The sequence below is a fragment of the Lissotriton vulgaris genome, chromosome 3_1 (genome assembly GCF_964263255.1).
Source record: "Lissotriton vulgaris chromosome 3_1, aLisVul1.2, whole genome shotgun sequence".
Taxonomy (NCBI): Eukaryota; Metazoa; Chordata; class Amphibia; order Caudata; family Salamandridae; genus Lissotriton; species Lissotriton vulgaris.
The window spans coordinates 491,911,832-491,931,498 of record NC_141689.1 but is presented as its reverse complement, the minus strand read 5'-3'; the positions used below and the strand labels follow the sequence as shown (position 1 = coordinate 491,931,498).

The window sequence follows — 19,667 nt, the reverse complement described above, 5'->3', positions numbered from 1 at the left end:
CAACATCGTATTCTGGGTCCTAAGTAAGTCTCATTGGCATATTGTAGAAAAATCTCCAGCCCCCGACCCGGGTACCCGCCCGCAACCCGCCAGTTGACAGAATTCAAATTTTCAGGCCGTGTAACACATTAGTTCGTAGAGGGCCCTCATAGTGTTCCTTATCAATATCTGTTTCCTGTAACCAATAATGCAACAGTCTTACCTCTGACCCCGGTGGAGTCCAGGGGCACCCAACGCTGCTCGCTGTACAGCACGATTAGCTGCCGTGCCTTCTCCACCACAGCCTACAGAGACCAATAGGAGCTTAGTGGAGCCGCCGGTGTCTCAGGCAGTTGTCAAAACTCGTACTGCCTTCATGGGACCATCCAAGTTATCCATGGTAGGCACTGAGGTATGTGATGCCTGATCATCAATTAAACAGGTGGCTAGTGTCTGGCTCCGAGTGTATAGTGTCAGCCACAGAAAGATCCTCATCAGTTATTGTCCTATATTCGCGAAATGTAGCTGCAGATATTATGGCTCGTAGTTGGCCTTCCAAGACCTGTGCCGGTGTTGTGTCATCCTCCGGCTTCTTGGTTCTCCTACGTCTCTGTTGTTGCGGTCGCCTTCTGAGCAGCGGTTCGTTTCATCGCTGGGCTGAGTCAATAGGGAAGTCAGGAAATGTGTGCCCCAGCCATTCCCACACCTCCTCTGGGGTGTTGAAAAATGACTTTTTTGGTCATGCAATATTTCAATCTTGGCAGGGTATATTTCAGGTTTATGCTTTGCATGTACTTCTTGCCCCCTTAAAATGCTGCTCTCTGCTTCTGGAACTGGAGGGTGTAATCTGGAAACAATGAGATTCGCACATTGTGCGTTAGGATTGAGGCTCTTTCATATGCCGCCTGTAGAATAAGATCGCCGTCTTTACAATTAAGCACCCAGGTTACAATTGGATGAGGTAGCACACTGGGTATTCTCTGCCTGATAGGGACTCTGTGGGCCCTATCAATGATGAAGGAGCTTGTCCGTGTTTCTGTCGGTAGCCAAGTGCGTAACCATGTTTCAATGAATTACGTAGTATTTTGTCCTTCAACAGTGTCCAGCATTCCCCTGATGCAGACATTATTGCTCTGTGATCAAACCTTCCAGTCCTCTAATCGGTCTTGTAAAAGCGACATTTGGTGTTGTGGGCGTTCCAAATCAGCAGAGTGCTCTTTTTGTTTTTGAATGAGCTCTTGCAGCAATGCTTTATTTGGAGCCACTTTGTCCGCGAGCTTCCTATGGTCGCCCCGGATTAGCGCCACATCTGCTGCCAGTGAGCCCAGCTGTTGTTACAACGAAGAACTGGACTGCCTTATTTTTAAGTAATTTCTAAATAAAATGCTACTTTCAACTCTAGATTGCTCATCATATTATCATCATCCAAATCTAATGCTTTTCTTCCTTTAATACATGAAGTAGTTCCCATCCACCTTGATCGTTTGAGGCTACAGAACTCTAAAGCTTGATCTTTTGCTTAAATAAATGGTAACCTTCTTAGTTTAAACAGCTATAACTAATTTTGATATATTTAATACATAATAATTTCAACAAATCTCCCTGGGACGCATTCAAATGTGTTTTTGTAGCACACATATGTTTGTATCCAACTAATATTGAAAATGTAGTGACCTGCCCTTATTCCTGAGATGAGAACACTGTTCCCTATGCCTTAACTCAGTCCTAAACAGAACTAGATTGTTATTCTTCACTCCACATGTAGTCTTCATCAAAGTCTTTCTGGATTTCTCTAGTTTTCTCAAATTTATTTTGAGACAGTTTCCCACCGCCTCACTCCCCCACCCCACTTTTTTGTTACTTGACTTCCAATGTGATGCCCATTTTGGCAGCTGTTGGTCTCAGACTATAATGCTTAACATTTCCATCCCCACGTCACCTCTCTCCTCCACCCATCGATGTCCATGCATGGTACATTTTAGAGAATGTTACTCAGAATATATTTTATATTGAAGAGCTATTCAAACTGCCCAAAAATTTGGGGCCTATTAAGGTTTATGTCTGCAAAGCTTAGTCAAAAGATCTTTTCTAATACTGTAAGGCGATTTTTAATAATATTAGCTATTAAAAGGCAGAGAACTTGTAGTGCAAGTCTTTGGTCATAGATTTTTTCCTTCAGTAAGAAGCTTCATAAAACGAAGAGGTCAGGGCTTCATGTTGGATTTCAGTTGTCCAAGGCAATTACAGGAAAGTCAAAAGCCTGTTGAACTTCTTTGTCTAAGTACTAAACCTTCACTGAGAAAAAAAGAGTGTTTGCTTCATCCCCTTCTAGAATACCAAACAATTGAAAATTTGAGCACCTTGCTTAGTTCTCCAAATTTGAACTCATCGTTTTAGATGCAGTTCTAAGTTGCATCGATCAGATAAGTGTTTAGTCTGGCTACTTCAATACTCTTTCTTTATACTAACCCTGATTTCCCCAAATTACTTGCTCTTGTCAGTTGACCCAGCTGCCTTGATGTCCCCTAAAGCAACATTTGTATTTCAGCAAATTATGTCCAATTAATATCATGGTCTCACAATGGTTCCCGTTGAATATGGGAGTCCAAGTGAAATAGATCATGCTGAGAAGGGTACCTTGATCCCAGTAGCACACAATGCACCTGTTTCATAGTCTACTGTTTGTTATATGATAGACAGTGCCCAATCATTTGACATTAGGTTTTCCAGGGTGGACATTCCACGTTTTGCTTTAGGTGGCAGGATTTTTTCCTAAGTAGCATAACCTTGCTTTTCTGCCTTTTTTCGGGGTTGGTAGTGGGAAATCCTTTTTCAGATTATTGTTTGAACTCGAGTCTACATTTTTACCATTAGGAAAAAGGATAGATCACAAAGAACTGGTTAACCCTTTAGCTTGCACACTCAATTAAGTAGTTGCAGAGTTTATGCTTGTAATACTGTTGAACTTTAGCATATTTGAATATAGGTATTTGGTCCTCAATTACAGAACAGCAGGTGTTCAGTGGAAATGATTACTTAACCGCAAGCAAAGAGAGTACTCAATCTAATTTCTGCTTCTGGGGAAGCAGTTTCAATTGTGGTGTACCACCACATCATAGTGGTATAAATACTCCTAGTTAAAGTATGTAATACATTTAAAAGAGATGGTTAATGTTTTTTTTTAAATGGTGATAGATTGAATACTTCTATTGTTTGAATTGTCTCTAAAATCTATCACTTTCTAGAGAATTATTCAGTGTAGAAAATGTGCTGTTAAATGTAAAATGTATCCAGAGGATTAGAGAGGCCTAAAGAGCTACCCTAGTATTCCTGAGAAGAGTTCGGCCTACTGGGAAGACCATGAATCGCTAGAATATTTTTAGAGTGTACCTTCAGGATGACCTTCATAACTATGGCTTGTTCACTACGGGTTGTTGTGCTACAGAAAGTGAAATTTGGCCCAATTTTCAATTTTTGGTAGGTTGGATCAACCTCTTACATGTAAGGCTGGTTCCTAATATACATAATAAAGATACAATTTGGTCAGTGCATTCATAACACACCTGCTTGAAAAGTCTACCAGCTGCCACTGCAGGAAAAGTACTCAAGGAGAACGTGTCTTCAACTTGAATATATGTATTTAATTCCACACTATACAAGAAAATATAAAATGGCGTACATCATTATCTATTACAAATCCAAATCCATGAATTTGTTTGCAAATAATGTCACACATGCTTTCAGTTTACATGTTAACTAAATTAATTATTATGGTGCACAACTCTGCATCTTCGAGTACCGCACAGAACATGAACACAATGCTGTTATGTAGCTAGAACAAATATTAATTGTAAATTCACAAAAATACTTAAGTCCCAAATCGTGCATTCTGAACCTTTGGCAAGTGCCATAAGGAATATACAAACATAAAAACCACATTCTTTGATTTACAATTTCAAGTAAGTGTAAAAGTGCAGTATTTACACATTTATAAATATAAACATTTATTGTACATAGACAGAGTCTAACAAGCTGTTAAGGTGAGGCAATAAGCCACAAAATATTTCAGAGGAAGGTTTCACTTTACGTTACTTTAAGTTCATCAGCCTAATTCATCCTATCATATGAAAATAGCACAGCCACAACTTCAACAGACTACTTTATGATGTAGAGCTTAAGGTGGCTGGTGGATATAAAGCCATATTAGATGCTGATTGTAGCAGTTTAGTGTTTTGCTTTTGCCCCAGTTCCAATTTTCCTTCATGTTGCTTTTAAGAAATATTGTATCCTGGCATAGCTGAAGTGGGATAGGTTTTTTACTTTGATACAAAGCTTAACATCAATGAACCTGCAGTTGTGCTGTGCTATCTAAAGGACTGCCAATGCCTCCCAAAAGGGCCTAATGCTAGTCCAGTATAGGGCACACAGGACAATAAACAAAATGCAGATGCATCTGGCAGACATTAACCCATACTTTTATAAATATTTCAAAAGTGACCAGCTACCAGTTTATGCTTGAAATTCAGAGACCTAACCATGTAATTAAATGGGTTACTGAAGGGTTTGTTCATGTCAAATGAATTCACCATAGGTCACTACAAATTTACGTCTTTAAACAGTTTTAACAGATCATATACGTGTGCATTAAGCTAAATGAGGATAGATGATTAGAATTTGAAGCTAGTAGTTATTAACATTTGCTGTGTTGTTTTTTAATACATTGTGTCCTAAGTCATCATAGTTGGTAGACACAACTGTGTTCCTACTTTATTTATTTACAATAGCTGTTTCCGCCTTCCTTCACATGGCACTATCACCTCCTACTGCATAAACTCACTAAACAAGGTTTCTTCAAAACACTATTTAAACATACATGCATTGTAGGGGTTGCGTGAATATTTAAATCTGATAGTCCGAGGGTGCTGCTTGGTCATTGAAGTACCTGTTTCATAAATAATAGATAACCCATTAGTAGAAGGTGGTACATCCTATGAAGTTAAAGATACATTTAAAGAGTACAGTTTGTGAGTGTTTACAGGTGACCTAAAGTTACAGTTAGTAGAGCTTCTTTGCATTTCAATGAAGCCAGACATCTTGCTCACACCAATTGAATGACAGCAGCAAAATAAATGGTTGCAAGTTAACATTGTTGGCACAGAATCTGCCTGTCAAAATTAAGAAAAGCAGGAAGCTAAGGAAGTATAAGGTAATACACTAAGTACAGTTTAATACTTTGACATGCTGTCAGGGTAAGAAAATTCAACATTATGAGTTTACTTTTATTTCTTCAGATCCATATTACAAGAAATAAACCTCAATTATAACTTAAACCAAGCAATCTAAGACTTCCTTTCCTTTCTGGGAAATGTTAAGGAGGACCTCCAACTAACACTGCATTAAATTTAAGATGAAGGAGATTTTAAAAATATAAGTCCTTGGAAAAGAAAAACTACAGGAATAAAGACTTAAAAATGGTACATTACTACAATTAAGCCATTACAAAAATATCTACCTACAAAAATATTGATATTTGAAAAACCAAAACGTGGCCAAACTCCCATCCCTTACAGTTATGGACCTGAACTGTGTTTATATTCTAAATCCAGGTCAGGTATATTTAAAGGCACATGCATCCTAGTGTCATTATAAGCATGCAAATATTTTAATAGGCAAATATTTTATGGTTGTCATTTCTGTAGTCTGTATTTTCACCTTATGCAAACTGTTGACTGAAGATTCAAAAACGACTGTGGCAGTGAAGTATGGTCAAGCACAGCCACAAACCGATCACAGATTAGCAGAAGGTGCATAAAGCAGCCACTAATATGTTAACATTATGTGTGATCAATATAAATTATGCAATGATGGAATACAGTCTAATCATTCTTTTGCTTGGTATGTATCATTATCACATATTGAAATGCAATATTATGTTTCAATTTTCTAAAATATTTTACTACCTTCAAGATGAACCCTGGCAAACGTTCAAGAACCTTTTACAACTCTTCAGCTGTTTCACTATAATGTATACATGGGATGGGTATTAGAAATCGCTACTTCCTCGCATAAAAAATATCTGGACTTTGAAATCAAAACACAATCTAATAATGTGGCGTGGACACATATGTTCACTTTCAAACAATTATTTTGCATTTAACATCACTATTACTTTAAACAGAATTAAATTCATTTCTATTTTAAGATACAAGGCAGTCGTCTTTGTGGTGTTTCTAAATGCCAATCGCCAGAATGACTCATTAATATCAGGTGAAAGCAGAAGAAGCCGACTAATGTGAGAATCAGTCACAACATCCTCACATAAACCATTTGATGTTGGGTGTGTGCTAGCATTTGATAGGCACAAGATGACTGCAGTTTAAATTCAGTGCAAAGTGTTAATAATAATAAACAGGGTTGGTCTACTGAAGCATAATTCTGAAGACCAGCCATCAAAACACACTTTTCAACATTGCTCTGATGAGAATTGGTGCCTTACAAGACAATGAAATAAATTGTTTCATTTAGTCTGGATACAATTAAATGTCAGCTCTCTAACCGGTAGACCAATGAAGGCACTAGTATGGTTTTGTCCTACAACCAAACAACTTCTAAGGAGATAATGCATTACAGCAAGGAACCGTGCAATACAGGTTTTTTCAGATGGCTACCTTTCTATAATGATAGACAGGAGATTCCCTTTAGTGTTTAGGAGTAGGCAGGCTGTTGAGGTATCACTTTCACAAGCATTTGGTTACGCATAACACAGATTTATAAATACAAGCATTTATTTTAGCCTAATATCTCAACAAAATACATTCATAAAATGATCAATAATTATCCATGGGAAGGGGTCACGTTCATGTACTCAGGGTTGGAGACTACCATTTTAAGATCCAATGCTTTCTGTCAGATGAACGTATGGTAGAACAGCAACAAGGCAGTAAGAAAGGAGCATTTTTCTCTTCCTTGAACTAGCATGAAAAATGTCTGGAAAGTATGGCAAAAATGTAAATAGACTATAGTTAACAATGGCCCTGTTGGAACAGTTCCAAGCAAATCCTATAAACGGTATGTCAGAGCTACAGGTTGTTTTGAAACTCAATCATTTGTAGGATCTGAAATGATAATTCAAGGGTATAACAGACTAATGCTTAGTCAAAGTGCAAAGCAGTAAAATCCTGTTCCACTTCCTACAAAGAAAGATGTTCAAACAAGTTGCCGCTACCCAGGGATGCCCAGGGTATTCCTAGACTTGCAGCCCTGAAGAAACAGCCTCTGAAAACAGCATTAGAGCTGCTGCAAGCATCACTGCTAGTGCACGTGACAGTATCATAGCGATTGGGAGTTAGGAGGTGAACAGTTCTTGTTTGCACTTTTGAGTATGGACCAGGATCTGGAAGATATCAGAACACTAATTAGGCTGCTAGGAAGGCTCCAATACAATAAAACAGGAAGTGAAAAATAAACAGGGCACATATCTGGAGAAGCACCTAGTAGTATTGCAATAGAATAAAACACAGTGAGAGAAACAGTGGGGGTGTAAGTAAAGTAGTAGCTACATGGAGCACAGATTTGAGACAGTCCTCAACAGCTCTCATGCATGGGAAATTGCCACACTGTAGTGTATAAAGTATGTAAGAGAAGGGTGGCACTCATATAAACAGAGAAAGGAGCTTTCACACACCACTCTTTCTGACATCTCCATAACCCCCTCTCATAACACGCTCACAGGACAAACATTGCATGTGATGCTTATCAACACACCATGACAAGAAAACAATACAACGGATACCAAATTAACACACAAACTAGATGATCCATTCATCTTAGAAACCTGGTTCCACCCATGCATATCTTTCACAGCCTAGTTCCCCTTTAGATACCACATTCAACACTATGATGATACACAAGACTGGAGATAGCATTGCAATTAATCTTCAAGTCTTCATGGCCATTCAGTCTCCTGGAGCAAGCAGTCAGTGCTTAAATCTTTTGAACTCCTTACATGCCATTTCACACTATCTGGAGCCAAGACAGATATCTTCCACCTTGTTTGCAGACCTTTCAGGTCCCTGTTCCATATTTACCAAAATACCAAAATCTCATAGAGTACCCTATCAGCCTCAATGAACATTTGCCACAACATTTTACTTTGGATGTCAAAGTCCCTGTGGATACAACCAGCAGTACCATGGAAAAGGTACACCTCAGCCTTAGAACAACCACTAACATTAGACAACAGACCGCACTCCCCGGCCCTCATCCAATGCAATTCTCTACTCCAAGCCCACCTTTTGGTATCATCCACTCCACCCCACAATGTCCCTCCATCTGGATCACACTAAATTTATATATTCACTGATATACTGACAAAGGTTTTCGGAAGGTCATCAGACCACACAGCGAGTGCCTTTCAGTGCCATCGCCCTCAACCACTGCACATTTCCATGGGTTAGACCAAATAGTACAAAACCTTGAGCCCCTGTCAACAGAGCACCCACTATATGGAAATGAAGCAGTCAACAGACTACACAGACCACACTTGCATAAGTCACAACAGTGCCCTCTCCATTGACTAAACCATTTGGATTAAAAAGAAAGAGAGAAGTTAAGTAATTGACAGCCTTTCATCCAAATGACTGGTAGTGCAGACCCGAGTAAATTTCTTTTTCCACATTAAAGAAACAAAAATGGCCTCATGGGCATTCAAACTGACCATGTTTGTTGGACAACTCTCTGCTTCTCTGACAACCATAAATATCAGGTCGAAAGAAGCAGCTGGCTAGTATCCAACACCAAACCAATATCTGTAAGATCCGCACTAAAAAGTACAACATCTTACACAGCCTGTTAAAACAGCTCAGGCACCAAATCCGTGCAACTGTTTAACAGTGTGTTTAATAAAATCATTTGATATCACTTTTAAAAATTGAATACTTGTTTGGAAAGAAACTCATTTGGTTTGACCAGTGTCATTCAATAGTGGCAGAAGTTGCAACCGTTTGATTTACGGTGATGCTGGGTGGTGGTGAAAAGGTTTATTTATTGCATGTTCTTAGGTTTCTCCTATATTTGGTTACTGGCTTTCGCATAGAGCCCAATATGCCCCAGCATCGAAGCACTTTCAGTAGTGTAAGGAGGAATTCTGCAAACTGTTCTGAGGTTTTAATTGCTGATTGGATTCTGTTCTAGCCCAAGTAAATGCGCTCTGAATAGGATGTATTTGTATAGTCTTATATTTTATGAATGTGCCAGCTTCAATGAGTTGTGGGAGAATGCTCTTGGTCTTAGATGGGCATGCGCAGAGGGCTGAACTAGGGATGAATGGCAGTGTTCTCTGATTTTATTTAGTCCCAGTCCCTTTCAGGTGGGGGTTGGAGTAGGATGCTCTCAGATCAGATTGTCTAGGCAGGTATGTGTCTAAGTTCTGTTTCAAACAAGGTGGGAGTGCCTAGGAGTGAAAGCATAACAGTGTGCATTGCAGGCAGTTTTCCAGTTGATGGATTCTTAAAAACCTGTTCAATGGTTATAAACGATTTGCAAATGTTCCTCTCACATTTAAGAGTCCAGAATTCCAGCTCAAAAGTCACTACTCGAGCTCAAAATTCACTAGTTCCTCTCCTCATGGAATCTGGACTTCCTGAATGCCATTGCTATTATTCTGAAAACACTATTCAGAGAGACTAACAAGAGAACACAAAATCTATCAGGAAAAGAAGCCTATTGCAGGGCATGTGATTTAAACTGAGATAATACTTCACTGCTCACAATACGTTGGTTGCACTGTAGTGAGGAGTGTATTCAGACTTTTTGTTTTAGCAACTTTCACGTCATTTGGGATTCCCTGTTTTTAAGCATGGTGGTGCACAAAGTTCTAAAACAGTGTTTACACATCCTTAGGTCTTTAAAAAGGGGGTGACATTAGTTCCCTTTCAATAACTATCAGCAACGATAATGTAGAGTCATCAGCATCAGGTTTGCATTCATTTGAAACTATTATAAACGATACAATATAATTTGGAGATGGACAATAGGCTAGATGAGAGAGTGTGGAAAACATTCACCCTGAACGAGGAACAAAGGGGAATATGGTAGTTTTTTAGCATAATTGAGGATTGGTACCGAACAGAGACTGATTAGCCGAGGTGTAGAATACGGCGTCTTCTACACCTCGGCTACTCAGTCTCTGTTAAGTACCAATCCTCAATTATCAACATGGAAAGCATAGGAAGGCTGGATGCACAGCAGTTTTAATAAAAACAAGGTTCTGAACAATGGGAAGCTGGGAAGAGGAGGGGTGCTCAACTGGGAAAACTGGGGAGCGAGGAGGCTTCAAGGGATGTCCTCGAATCCTTTCACATAAGGAAAGTGGGTTGAACATGAGTAACTAAAGAGAGGAGAGCTAAGTGACTCATCAGGTGGGTGGAGGAAAGAGGTTGATAGATGGAGAATGAGAGACGGGGTCTCGCCTTGGAATGAGCAAGAAAACAAAAAAAACCCACAAATATATAAAAAGAATACCAATGAAACGACTGAAAAGTACGCCCATAAGAAATTAATGTTACTGAAGTGTTGAAGCAAAAATAATGTAATTGTGATACATAAAAATGTATTTAAAACAAGTAACAACGAGGACCCAGGGATACAGGACCAAGGACACCATTAATTTGGGGCTTTAAACAAGGTCAGGCCAATGATCATACGCTGCAATGTGATGAGAACCCTTCAGAAAGAGCAAACATTCTAAAACAGGTCAACAGCACATCCGCATATAAAAACAAATTCCATTAATTAATTAATCCATTACCTTTCAACTAATTTTATATAGTGTGGAATACTCTTAAAGTGCTTGTAATCTACCACTGTTTATATAGATGTTTAGACAGCACAGAACTCAATCTAAGTACAACCAGCAGGAGAAATGCCTATCAAAGTATACAACAGTATACCTTCAATTACCAACGGTTAACTTGTCTGCAACTCAATCAAACCCACAAAATAATGAAAATAAAGTCATGTAACTCAAAAATTAAATATCTAAGACAACAAAAATATGGTCAGTCAAAACTGTGCAAGATTAAGGCATTAAGCGCAGTGCAATACTTTTCATTAGCATCCCTTTGAACCGTATTCTAGTGTGTGGTTTAAGAGGGCTCCATATCCTCCGATGATGACCAACAGCAAAGGACAGTGACTAATCCTCTGTGTGTAGGCTCTCCAGACCATGCACCTATTTTGGGTTTTTCCGACCATCTGTCAACTCTAGTTTCAAGTAAAGAGGGACCCAGTGTGTTCAGTTGTTTAAAAGGCAGATATGGCAAAGTGTCAAGGTGACAAGTGTTGCGGTGAACTCTTCTCGTCCCCTGTTGGAGTGGGCTTTAGTATGGACAGTTTTCGAGGGTGAAGCTGAGGACTTCTTCGAAGATTGTCATCCATCTGTAACAAAATTAAAGTTTCATGAGGTGTAAAGATGAAACTCCATGAACTCCAAGAACAACAAACCTGTTTCACTTTACCAGTAATCATTGTCAATGTTCTTCATCAATATTTCAAAATAACACCAAATTATTGGTTCCATAGTTTCACACTTTCTTTTGCTTAGGGGTGATATTTTCTTTTCTCTCACGTCTTAGTATAATGGCAATTTATAATCATAATGTATTGTTTTCAGGCTGAACTGTGAAGTAGCTGGTATACTGTGAGTAAAGCTCTTGATGTGCATTGCCTGCCCATTTTACAATCAAACTACACAGCTAAAATGGGAGCTGTTGAGACAACACAGAAGTGTACAACGAGTTGGCTCCTGCCTCCAAATTGAAAATAACCCAAGACCCGAAGGAAGTGGATCCTTCCCTTGTGCTCAAGGTGTTCTTTGACACATGGAGGCAAAGGAAGGACAGGTTGCTGCTGAGCCACCTACACCAGGTCTTAGAGGACAAGAGAAATAATGAAAAACTAGGTGCTGTTTCACCATGCTCCTCAACCTATCTTTCTGGTGTCAGACAAGGGAAACAGCAGTTATCTGACTGCCCTGGATAGTCGCTCCGCCAGCCTCATAGACTAGCTTTATTCACCACACGTATATGGAGACAAATTGGGACAATTCGGATATCTTCACCATGCTACACTAGACGTTTTCCAGAGTAGGATTCTAAGTATGTATGAGAAAACTCAAGCTTTATTATCACTGTATAGGAATCACTTAGATGTTATTTTACCACTGATTACATGACATCACTGGTGACATCACATATCATACCTTGTCACACCATAAATTACACCATCGATGACCTCCCTGAAGGTGGGCAACACCGCAACACCAGAGAATACATTGCGTTCAGGCTCCGGGCAGACAGACTGGTCCTGCACAAGCGACTGTGCTGAGTGGTAAAAGGTGCTGAGACCAACACTTCCTTTGGCCACGACCAGGGGGCTCTGATCACACGTAGAAGGGAGGAACAGCCCATAAAATAATGCTGAACTCAACATCTCTACTCCAGGGGATCGCTGGGCACAAGGATTGACTTTGCCCATAGAGCTCCGAGTGTAGGACCAGCCTTCAGGAGACCTCGAACTGTGTTTACCAAAAATCAGGGTGCCAAGCCGGGCCTTTGACCAAACCTGGCACAACTGATATCTCCAGTGATCATTTGTGATATAATGGGTGAGGCCTTCAGGAGAGTATGGGAGGGTAATGTTTGCACAGATCATCACAGCTGGTGACTCAGATTTTAGATCGACCATTCTGCTTAAAGTTTCTTAGAGGAATTTCTATTTTTTTAATAAAACACGTTATTTTCTCATGTAAGTAATAACATCAAGCCCCCTTGAACAACAGCTGTTCCTTTTGGTTTGATGGACATAAGGAAGCCTGGTTGAATTCATCAGGAAATAGCACCTACCCTTTCAATATTTGCATACAGTCCTTTGTGACCTTTCAACTCTGCTTTAGTGTATGTGTTTCATATTTGTCTGTTCTCTTTTTCTAGTAGTCTCATATTCCTAGTTTAGAGGGAGGAGATGGGACACAGTGGATCATGGACTCCGCTTTTCCAACTTGCCTAGTGGTTTTGTTTCTTGCAACGATCAGTTCTGCGTGAAGCGAAAAGGAAAGGAAGCAGCAGAAAAATACTCCCTTACTCACTGCTCATTCCCTGAAGGTTTTTAAGCGCAATGCTGGCGTGGATGTGCAACTGAAGACAAATCCTTTGTTGCCCATCCGTGCCATGGTCGGCCCAGGGCTGAGAATGCTGCATCTTCCTTGTCCTACTGCACCTATTCACGTGACATGCTTCTTCTTCGTTCTTCACCCACCAACCACATCATTCAATCCCTACTCACTCATTACCAGTTCCCTTCAACCATACTCTGGGAAATTTTACTCAACCTAATTGTCTTTTAATGTTGGGTCTGTCCCACACCATTTGGGGGAATTGCACTTTTTTAAAACTTCCAGTTATGACATTTTATTTCTTACAGAAACTTGGTTACGAGATTCTCTGTGCCTGATATCGAATGTGCTTTACCGCATCCTACATAATTATTACACATCAATCAGTCATCCAGGCTCGGATGTGGCACCACAATAGTTTATAGACACACGAGTAATAACTCGCTTATCTCCACTGCACCCCTATGTTCAGTGAAGTACTCTAGATGCAAGAAGCAATATGTCCCACTGCATCGTTCTTGGAAACTTCGATGTATCATCCTCCTTGGTCCTGCTGCTCATTTTAGTGCTGCCTGATTGAGCTTCTGCCCTTTTAGATCATGGAATCACCTAAAATTCTTATCATGGGAGACATTGACAACAGGCTAGACAAGCCACACCTGCCTGACATTAAAACCGGGATAGACAAGCCACACCTACCTGACATTAACACCAGAATAGACAAGCCAAACCTGCCTACCAATGGGATAGACAAGCCACACCTGCCTGACATTAACACCAGACTAGACAAGCCACATCTACCTGACATTAACACCACACTAGACAAGCCGCACCTGCCTGACATTAACACCGGGATAGACAAGCCACACCTACCTGACATTAACACCAGAATAGACAAGCCAAACCTGAATACCAATGGGATAGACAAGCCACACCTGCCTGACATTAACACCAGACTAGACAAGCCACATCTACCTGACATTAACACCACACTAGACAAGCCACATCTACCTGACATTAACACCACACTAGAAAAGCCACACCTGCCTGACATTAACACCACACTAGACAAGCCGCACCTGCCTGACATTAACACCGGGATAGACAAGCCACACCTACCTGACATTAACACCAGAATAGACAAGCCAAACCTGCCTACCACTGGTATAGACAAGCCACACCTGCCTGAAATTAACACCAGACTAGACAAGCCACATCTACCTGACATTAACACCACACTAGACAAGCCACACCTGCCTGACATTAACACCCGGATAGACAAGCCACACCTGCCTGATATTAACACCGGGATAGACAAGTCACACCTACCTGACATTAACACCAGAATAGACAAGCCACACCTGCCTGGCATTAACACCGGGATAGACAAGCCACACCTGCCTGACATTAACACCACACTAGACAAGCCGCACCTGCCTGACATTAACACTGGGATAGACAAGCCACACTTGCCTGACATTAACACCGGGATAGACAAGCTACACCTGCCTGATATTAACACCGGGATAGACAAGCTACACCTGCCTGATATTAACACCGGGATAGACAAGTCATACCTGGCTGACATTAACACCAGAATAGACAAGCCACACCTGTCTGACATTAGTACCAGGATAGACAAGCCACGCCTGCCTGACATTAACACCAGGATAGACAAGTCACACCTACCTGACATTAACGCTGGGATAGACAAGCCACACCTGCCTGATATTAACACCAGGATAGACAAGTCATACCTGGCTGACATTAACACCAGAATAGACAAGCCACACCTGCCTGACATTAACACCGGGATAGACAAGCCACACCTGCCTGACATTAGTACCAGGATAGACAAGCCACACCTGACTGACATTAACACCGGGATAGACAAGCCACACCTGCCTGACATTAACACCAGAACAGACAAGCCACACCTGTCTGACATTAGTACCAGGATAGACAAGCCACACCTGCCTGACATTAACACCGGGATAGACAAGCCACACCTGCCTGACATTAACACCGGGATAGACAAGCCACACCTGCCTGACATTAACACCGGGATAGACAAGCCACACCTGCCTGACATTAACACTGGGATACAGAAGCCACACCTGCCTGACATTAACGCCAGACTAGACAAGACACCTCTGCCTGACATTAACACAGGGATAGACAAGCCATACCAGCCTGACATTAACACCGGGATAGACAAGCCACACCTGCCTGATTTTGACACCGGGATAGACAAGCCACACCTGCCTGACGCTAACACTGGGCTAGACAAGCCACACCTGCCTGATATTAACACCGGGATAGAAAAGCCACACCTACCTGACATTAACGCTGGGATAGACAAGCCACACCTACCTGACATTAACACTGGGATAGCAAGCCACACCTGCCTGACATTAACACCAGGATAGACAAGCCACACCTGTCTGACATGAACACCAGAATAGACAAGCCACACCTGCCTGACATTACCACCGGGATAGAAAAGCCGCACCTACCTGACATTAACACCAGGATAGCAAGCCACACCTGCCTGACATTAACACCAGGATAGACAAGCCACACCTGCCTGATGTTAACACCAGGACAGACAAGCCACGCCTGCCTGACATGAACACCAGGATAGACAAGCCACACCTGCCTGACATTTCTTCTCTTCTTGACTCTAGCACTGGAGTCCATTTGCCCAAAGGTCATATTGTGCCATTTTGCCTACCCAGTACGTTCCCCACCATAGCACTATAGTCACTTCGTCATTTATTTAAAATCCTTCCATTTGAACTTGATCACTCTCTTTCCTCTTCTTCATTCTTAATTCAAAAATGAAAGACAGTGGACTCAAGTTTAACTCATCGGTATCCAATGCTCTCAACGAGATTACCCATCTCATAAAGGTTACGTCCCGTGATTACAGACCCTTAGCTCTCAGGTATTTCTCTGAATTAAGCTAGAAAATGTAATACAGAGCATCTGGTTTACTGCCCATGGGTGAAACAATGCTATTGGGTAGAACTTCCAAAAAGCTGCTTAATATTAAGAGTGCCAATGTTTATATATCCTGTATTCAAGACTCTAAACACTCGGCTAAAGTAGACTTTTGTACAGTGACATCTGGCCAATCAGGTTTCCAAACGGTCTAATATATAACGTTCACAGGATTTTAGACTTTTATACACTATGTCTTTTTTTGATCTCATTCCTTCCCTCCTGTCAGCGCTTAGGAAGTGGCTACTCTCTTTACGTCAAATAAAGGCTGCTCTCTAGAAGTCTAATAAACTAAGGTAACCCTTCCATTCCCTTCCCAGCACTTTTGTTTTCTTGATCCTTAGATGCATTTGCCCTAGATGCAAGAGACAATATGTCCCACCGCATCGTTCTTGGAAACTTCGATGTATCATCCTCCTTGGTCCTGCTGCTCATTTTAGTGCTGCCTGATTGAGCTTCTGCCCTTTTAGATCATGGAATCACCTAAAATTCTTATCATGGGAGACATTGACAACAGGCTAGACAAGCCACACCTGCCTGACATTAAAACCGGGATAGACAAGCCACACCTACCTGACATTAACACCGGAATAGACAAGCCAAACCTGCCTACCAATGGGATAGACAAGCCACACCTGCCTGACATTAACACCAGACTAGACAAGCCACATCTACCTGACATTAACACCACACTAGACAAGCCACACCTGCCTGACATTAACACCGGGATAGACAAGCCACACCTACCTGACATTAACACCAGAATAGACAAGCCAAACCTGAATACCAATGGGATAGACAAGCCACACCTGCCTGACATTAACACCAGACTAGACAAGCCACATCTACCTGACATTAACACCACACTAGACAAGCCACATCTACCTGACATTAACACCACACTAGACAAGCCACACCTGCCTGACATTAACACCACACTAGACAAGCCGCACCTGCCTGACATTAACACCACACTAGACAAGCCACACCTACCTGACATTAACACCAGAATAGACAAGCCAAACCTGCCTACCACTGGTATAGACAAGCCACACCTGCCTGACATTAACACCAGACTAGACAAGCCACATCTACCTGACATTAACACCACACTAGACAAGCCACACCTGCCTGACATTAACACCCGGATAGACAAGCCACACCTGCCTGATATTAACACCGGGATAGACAAGTCACACCTACCTGACATTAACACCAGAATAGACAAGTCACACCTACCTGACATTAACGCTGGGATAGACAAGCCACACCTGCCTGATATTAACACCGGGATAGACAAGTCACACCTACCTGACATTAACACCAGAATAAACAAGCCACACCTGCCCGACATTAACACCGGGATAGACAAGCCACACCTGCCTGACATTAACACCACACTAGACAAGCCGCACCTGCCTGACATTAACACTGGGATAGACAAGCCACACTTGCCTGACATTAACACCAGACTAGACAAGCCACACCTGCCTGACATTAACACCACACTAGACAAGCCGCACCTGCCTGACATTAACACCAGGATAGACAAGCTACACCTGCCTGATGTTAACACCGGGATAGACAAGTCACACCTACCTGACATTAACACCAGAATAGACAAGCCACACCAGTCTGACATTAGTACCAGGATAGACAAGCCACGCCTGCCTGACATTAACACCAGGATAGACAAGTCACACCTACCTGACATTAACGCTGGGATAGACAAACCACACCTGCCTGATATTAACACCAGGATAGACAAGTCATACCTGGCTGACATTAACACCAGAATAGACAAGCCACACCTGCCTGACATTAACACCGGGATAGACAAGCCACACCTGCCTGACATTAGTACCAGGATAGACAAGCCACACCTGCCTGACATTAACACCGGGATAGACAAGCCACACCTGCCTGACATTAACACCAGAATAGACAAGCCACACCTGTCTGACATTAGTACCAGGATAGACAAGCCACACCTGCCTGACATTAACACCGGGATAGACAAGCCACACCTGCCTGACATTAACACCGGGATAGACAAGCCACACCTGCCTGACATTAACACCGGGATAGACAAGCCACACCTGCCTGACATTAACACTGGGATACAGAAGCCACACCTGCCTGACATTAACGCCAGACTAGACAAGACACCTCTGCCTGACATTAACACAGGGATAGACAAGCCATACCAGCCTGACATTAACACCGGGATAGACAAGCCACACCTGCCTTATTTTGACACCAGGATAGACAAGCCACACCTGCCTGATTTTGACACCAGGATAGACAAGCCACACCTGCCTGACGCTAACACTGGGCTAGACAAGCCACACCTGCCTGACATTAACACCAGGACAGACAAGCCACACCTACCTGACATTAACACTGGGATAGCAAGCCACACCTGCCTGACATTAACACCAGGATAGACAAATCACGCCTGTCTGACATGAACACCAGAATAGACAAGCCACACCTGCATGACATTAACACCAGGATAGACAAGCCACACCTGCCTGACATTAACACCAGAATAGACAAGCCACACCTGTTTGACATTAGTACCAGGATAGACAAGCCACAGCTGCCTGACATTAACACCGGGATAGAAAAGCCACACCTACCTGACATTAACGCTGGGATAGACAAGCCACACCTGCCTGATATTAACACCGGGATAGAAAAGCCACACCTACCTGACATTAACGCTGGGATAGACAAGCCACACCTACCTGACATTAACACTGGGATAGCAAGCCACACCTGCCTGACATTAACACCAGGATAGACAAGCCACACCTGTCTGACATGAACACCAGAATAGACAAGCCACACCTGCCTGACATTAACACCGGGATAGAAAAGCCGCACCTACCTGACATTAACACCAGGATAGCAAGCCACACCTGCCTGACATTAACACCAGGATAGACAAGCCACACCTGCCTGACATTTCTTCTCTTCTTGACTCTAGCACTGGAGTCCATTTGCCCAAAGGTCATGTTGTGCCCTTTTGCCTACCCAGTACGTTGCCCACCATAGCACTATAGTCACTTCGTCATTTATTTAAAATCCTTCCATTTGAACTTGATCACTCTCTTTCCTCTTCTTCATTCTTAATTCAAAAATGAAAGACAGTGGACTCAAGTTTAACTCATCGGTATCCAATGCTCTCAACGAGATTACCCATCTCATAAAGGTTACGTCCCGTGATTACAGACCCTTAGCTCTCAGGTATTTCTCTGAATTAAGCTAGAAAATGTAATACAGAGCATCTGGTTTACTGCCCATGGGTGAAACAATGCTATTGGGTAGAACTTCCAAAAAGCTGCTTAATATTAAGAGTGCCAATGTTTATATATCCTGTATTCAAGACTCTAAACACTCGGCTAAAGTAGACTTTTGTACAGTGACATCTGGCCAATCAGGTTTCCAAACGGTCTAATATATAACGTTCACAGGATTTTAGACTTTTATACACTATGTCTTTTTTTGA

General features: G+C 41.8%; 1 protein-coding gene across 3 annotated transcripts in view; it reads right to left on the bottom strand.

Moving 5' to 3' along the window:
• Positions 1-3,599: 3,599 nt before the first annotated feature.
• Positions 3,600-19,667, bottom strand: part of MTX3 (metaxin 3) — a 212,767-nt gene continuing 196,699 nt past the window's right edge. For 2 of the 3 annotated variants that reach the window (XM_086960729.1, XM_086960730.1), the window contains exon 9: positions 3,600-11,415. In XM_086960729.1, coding sequence (XP_086816855.1) covers positions 11,305-11,415 — 111 coding nt within the window. In that variant the 3' untranslated portion in view covers positions 3,600-11,304. The remainder of the gene's footprint in view (positions 11,416-19,667) is intronic. The other variant, XM_086960731.1, reaches the window with a different exon arrangement.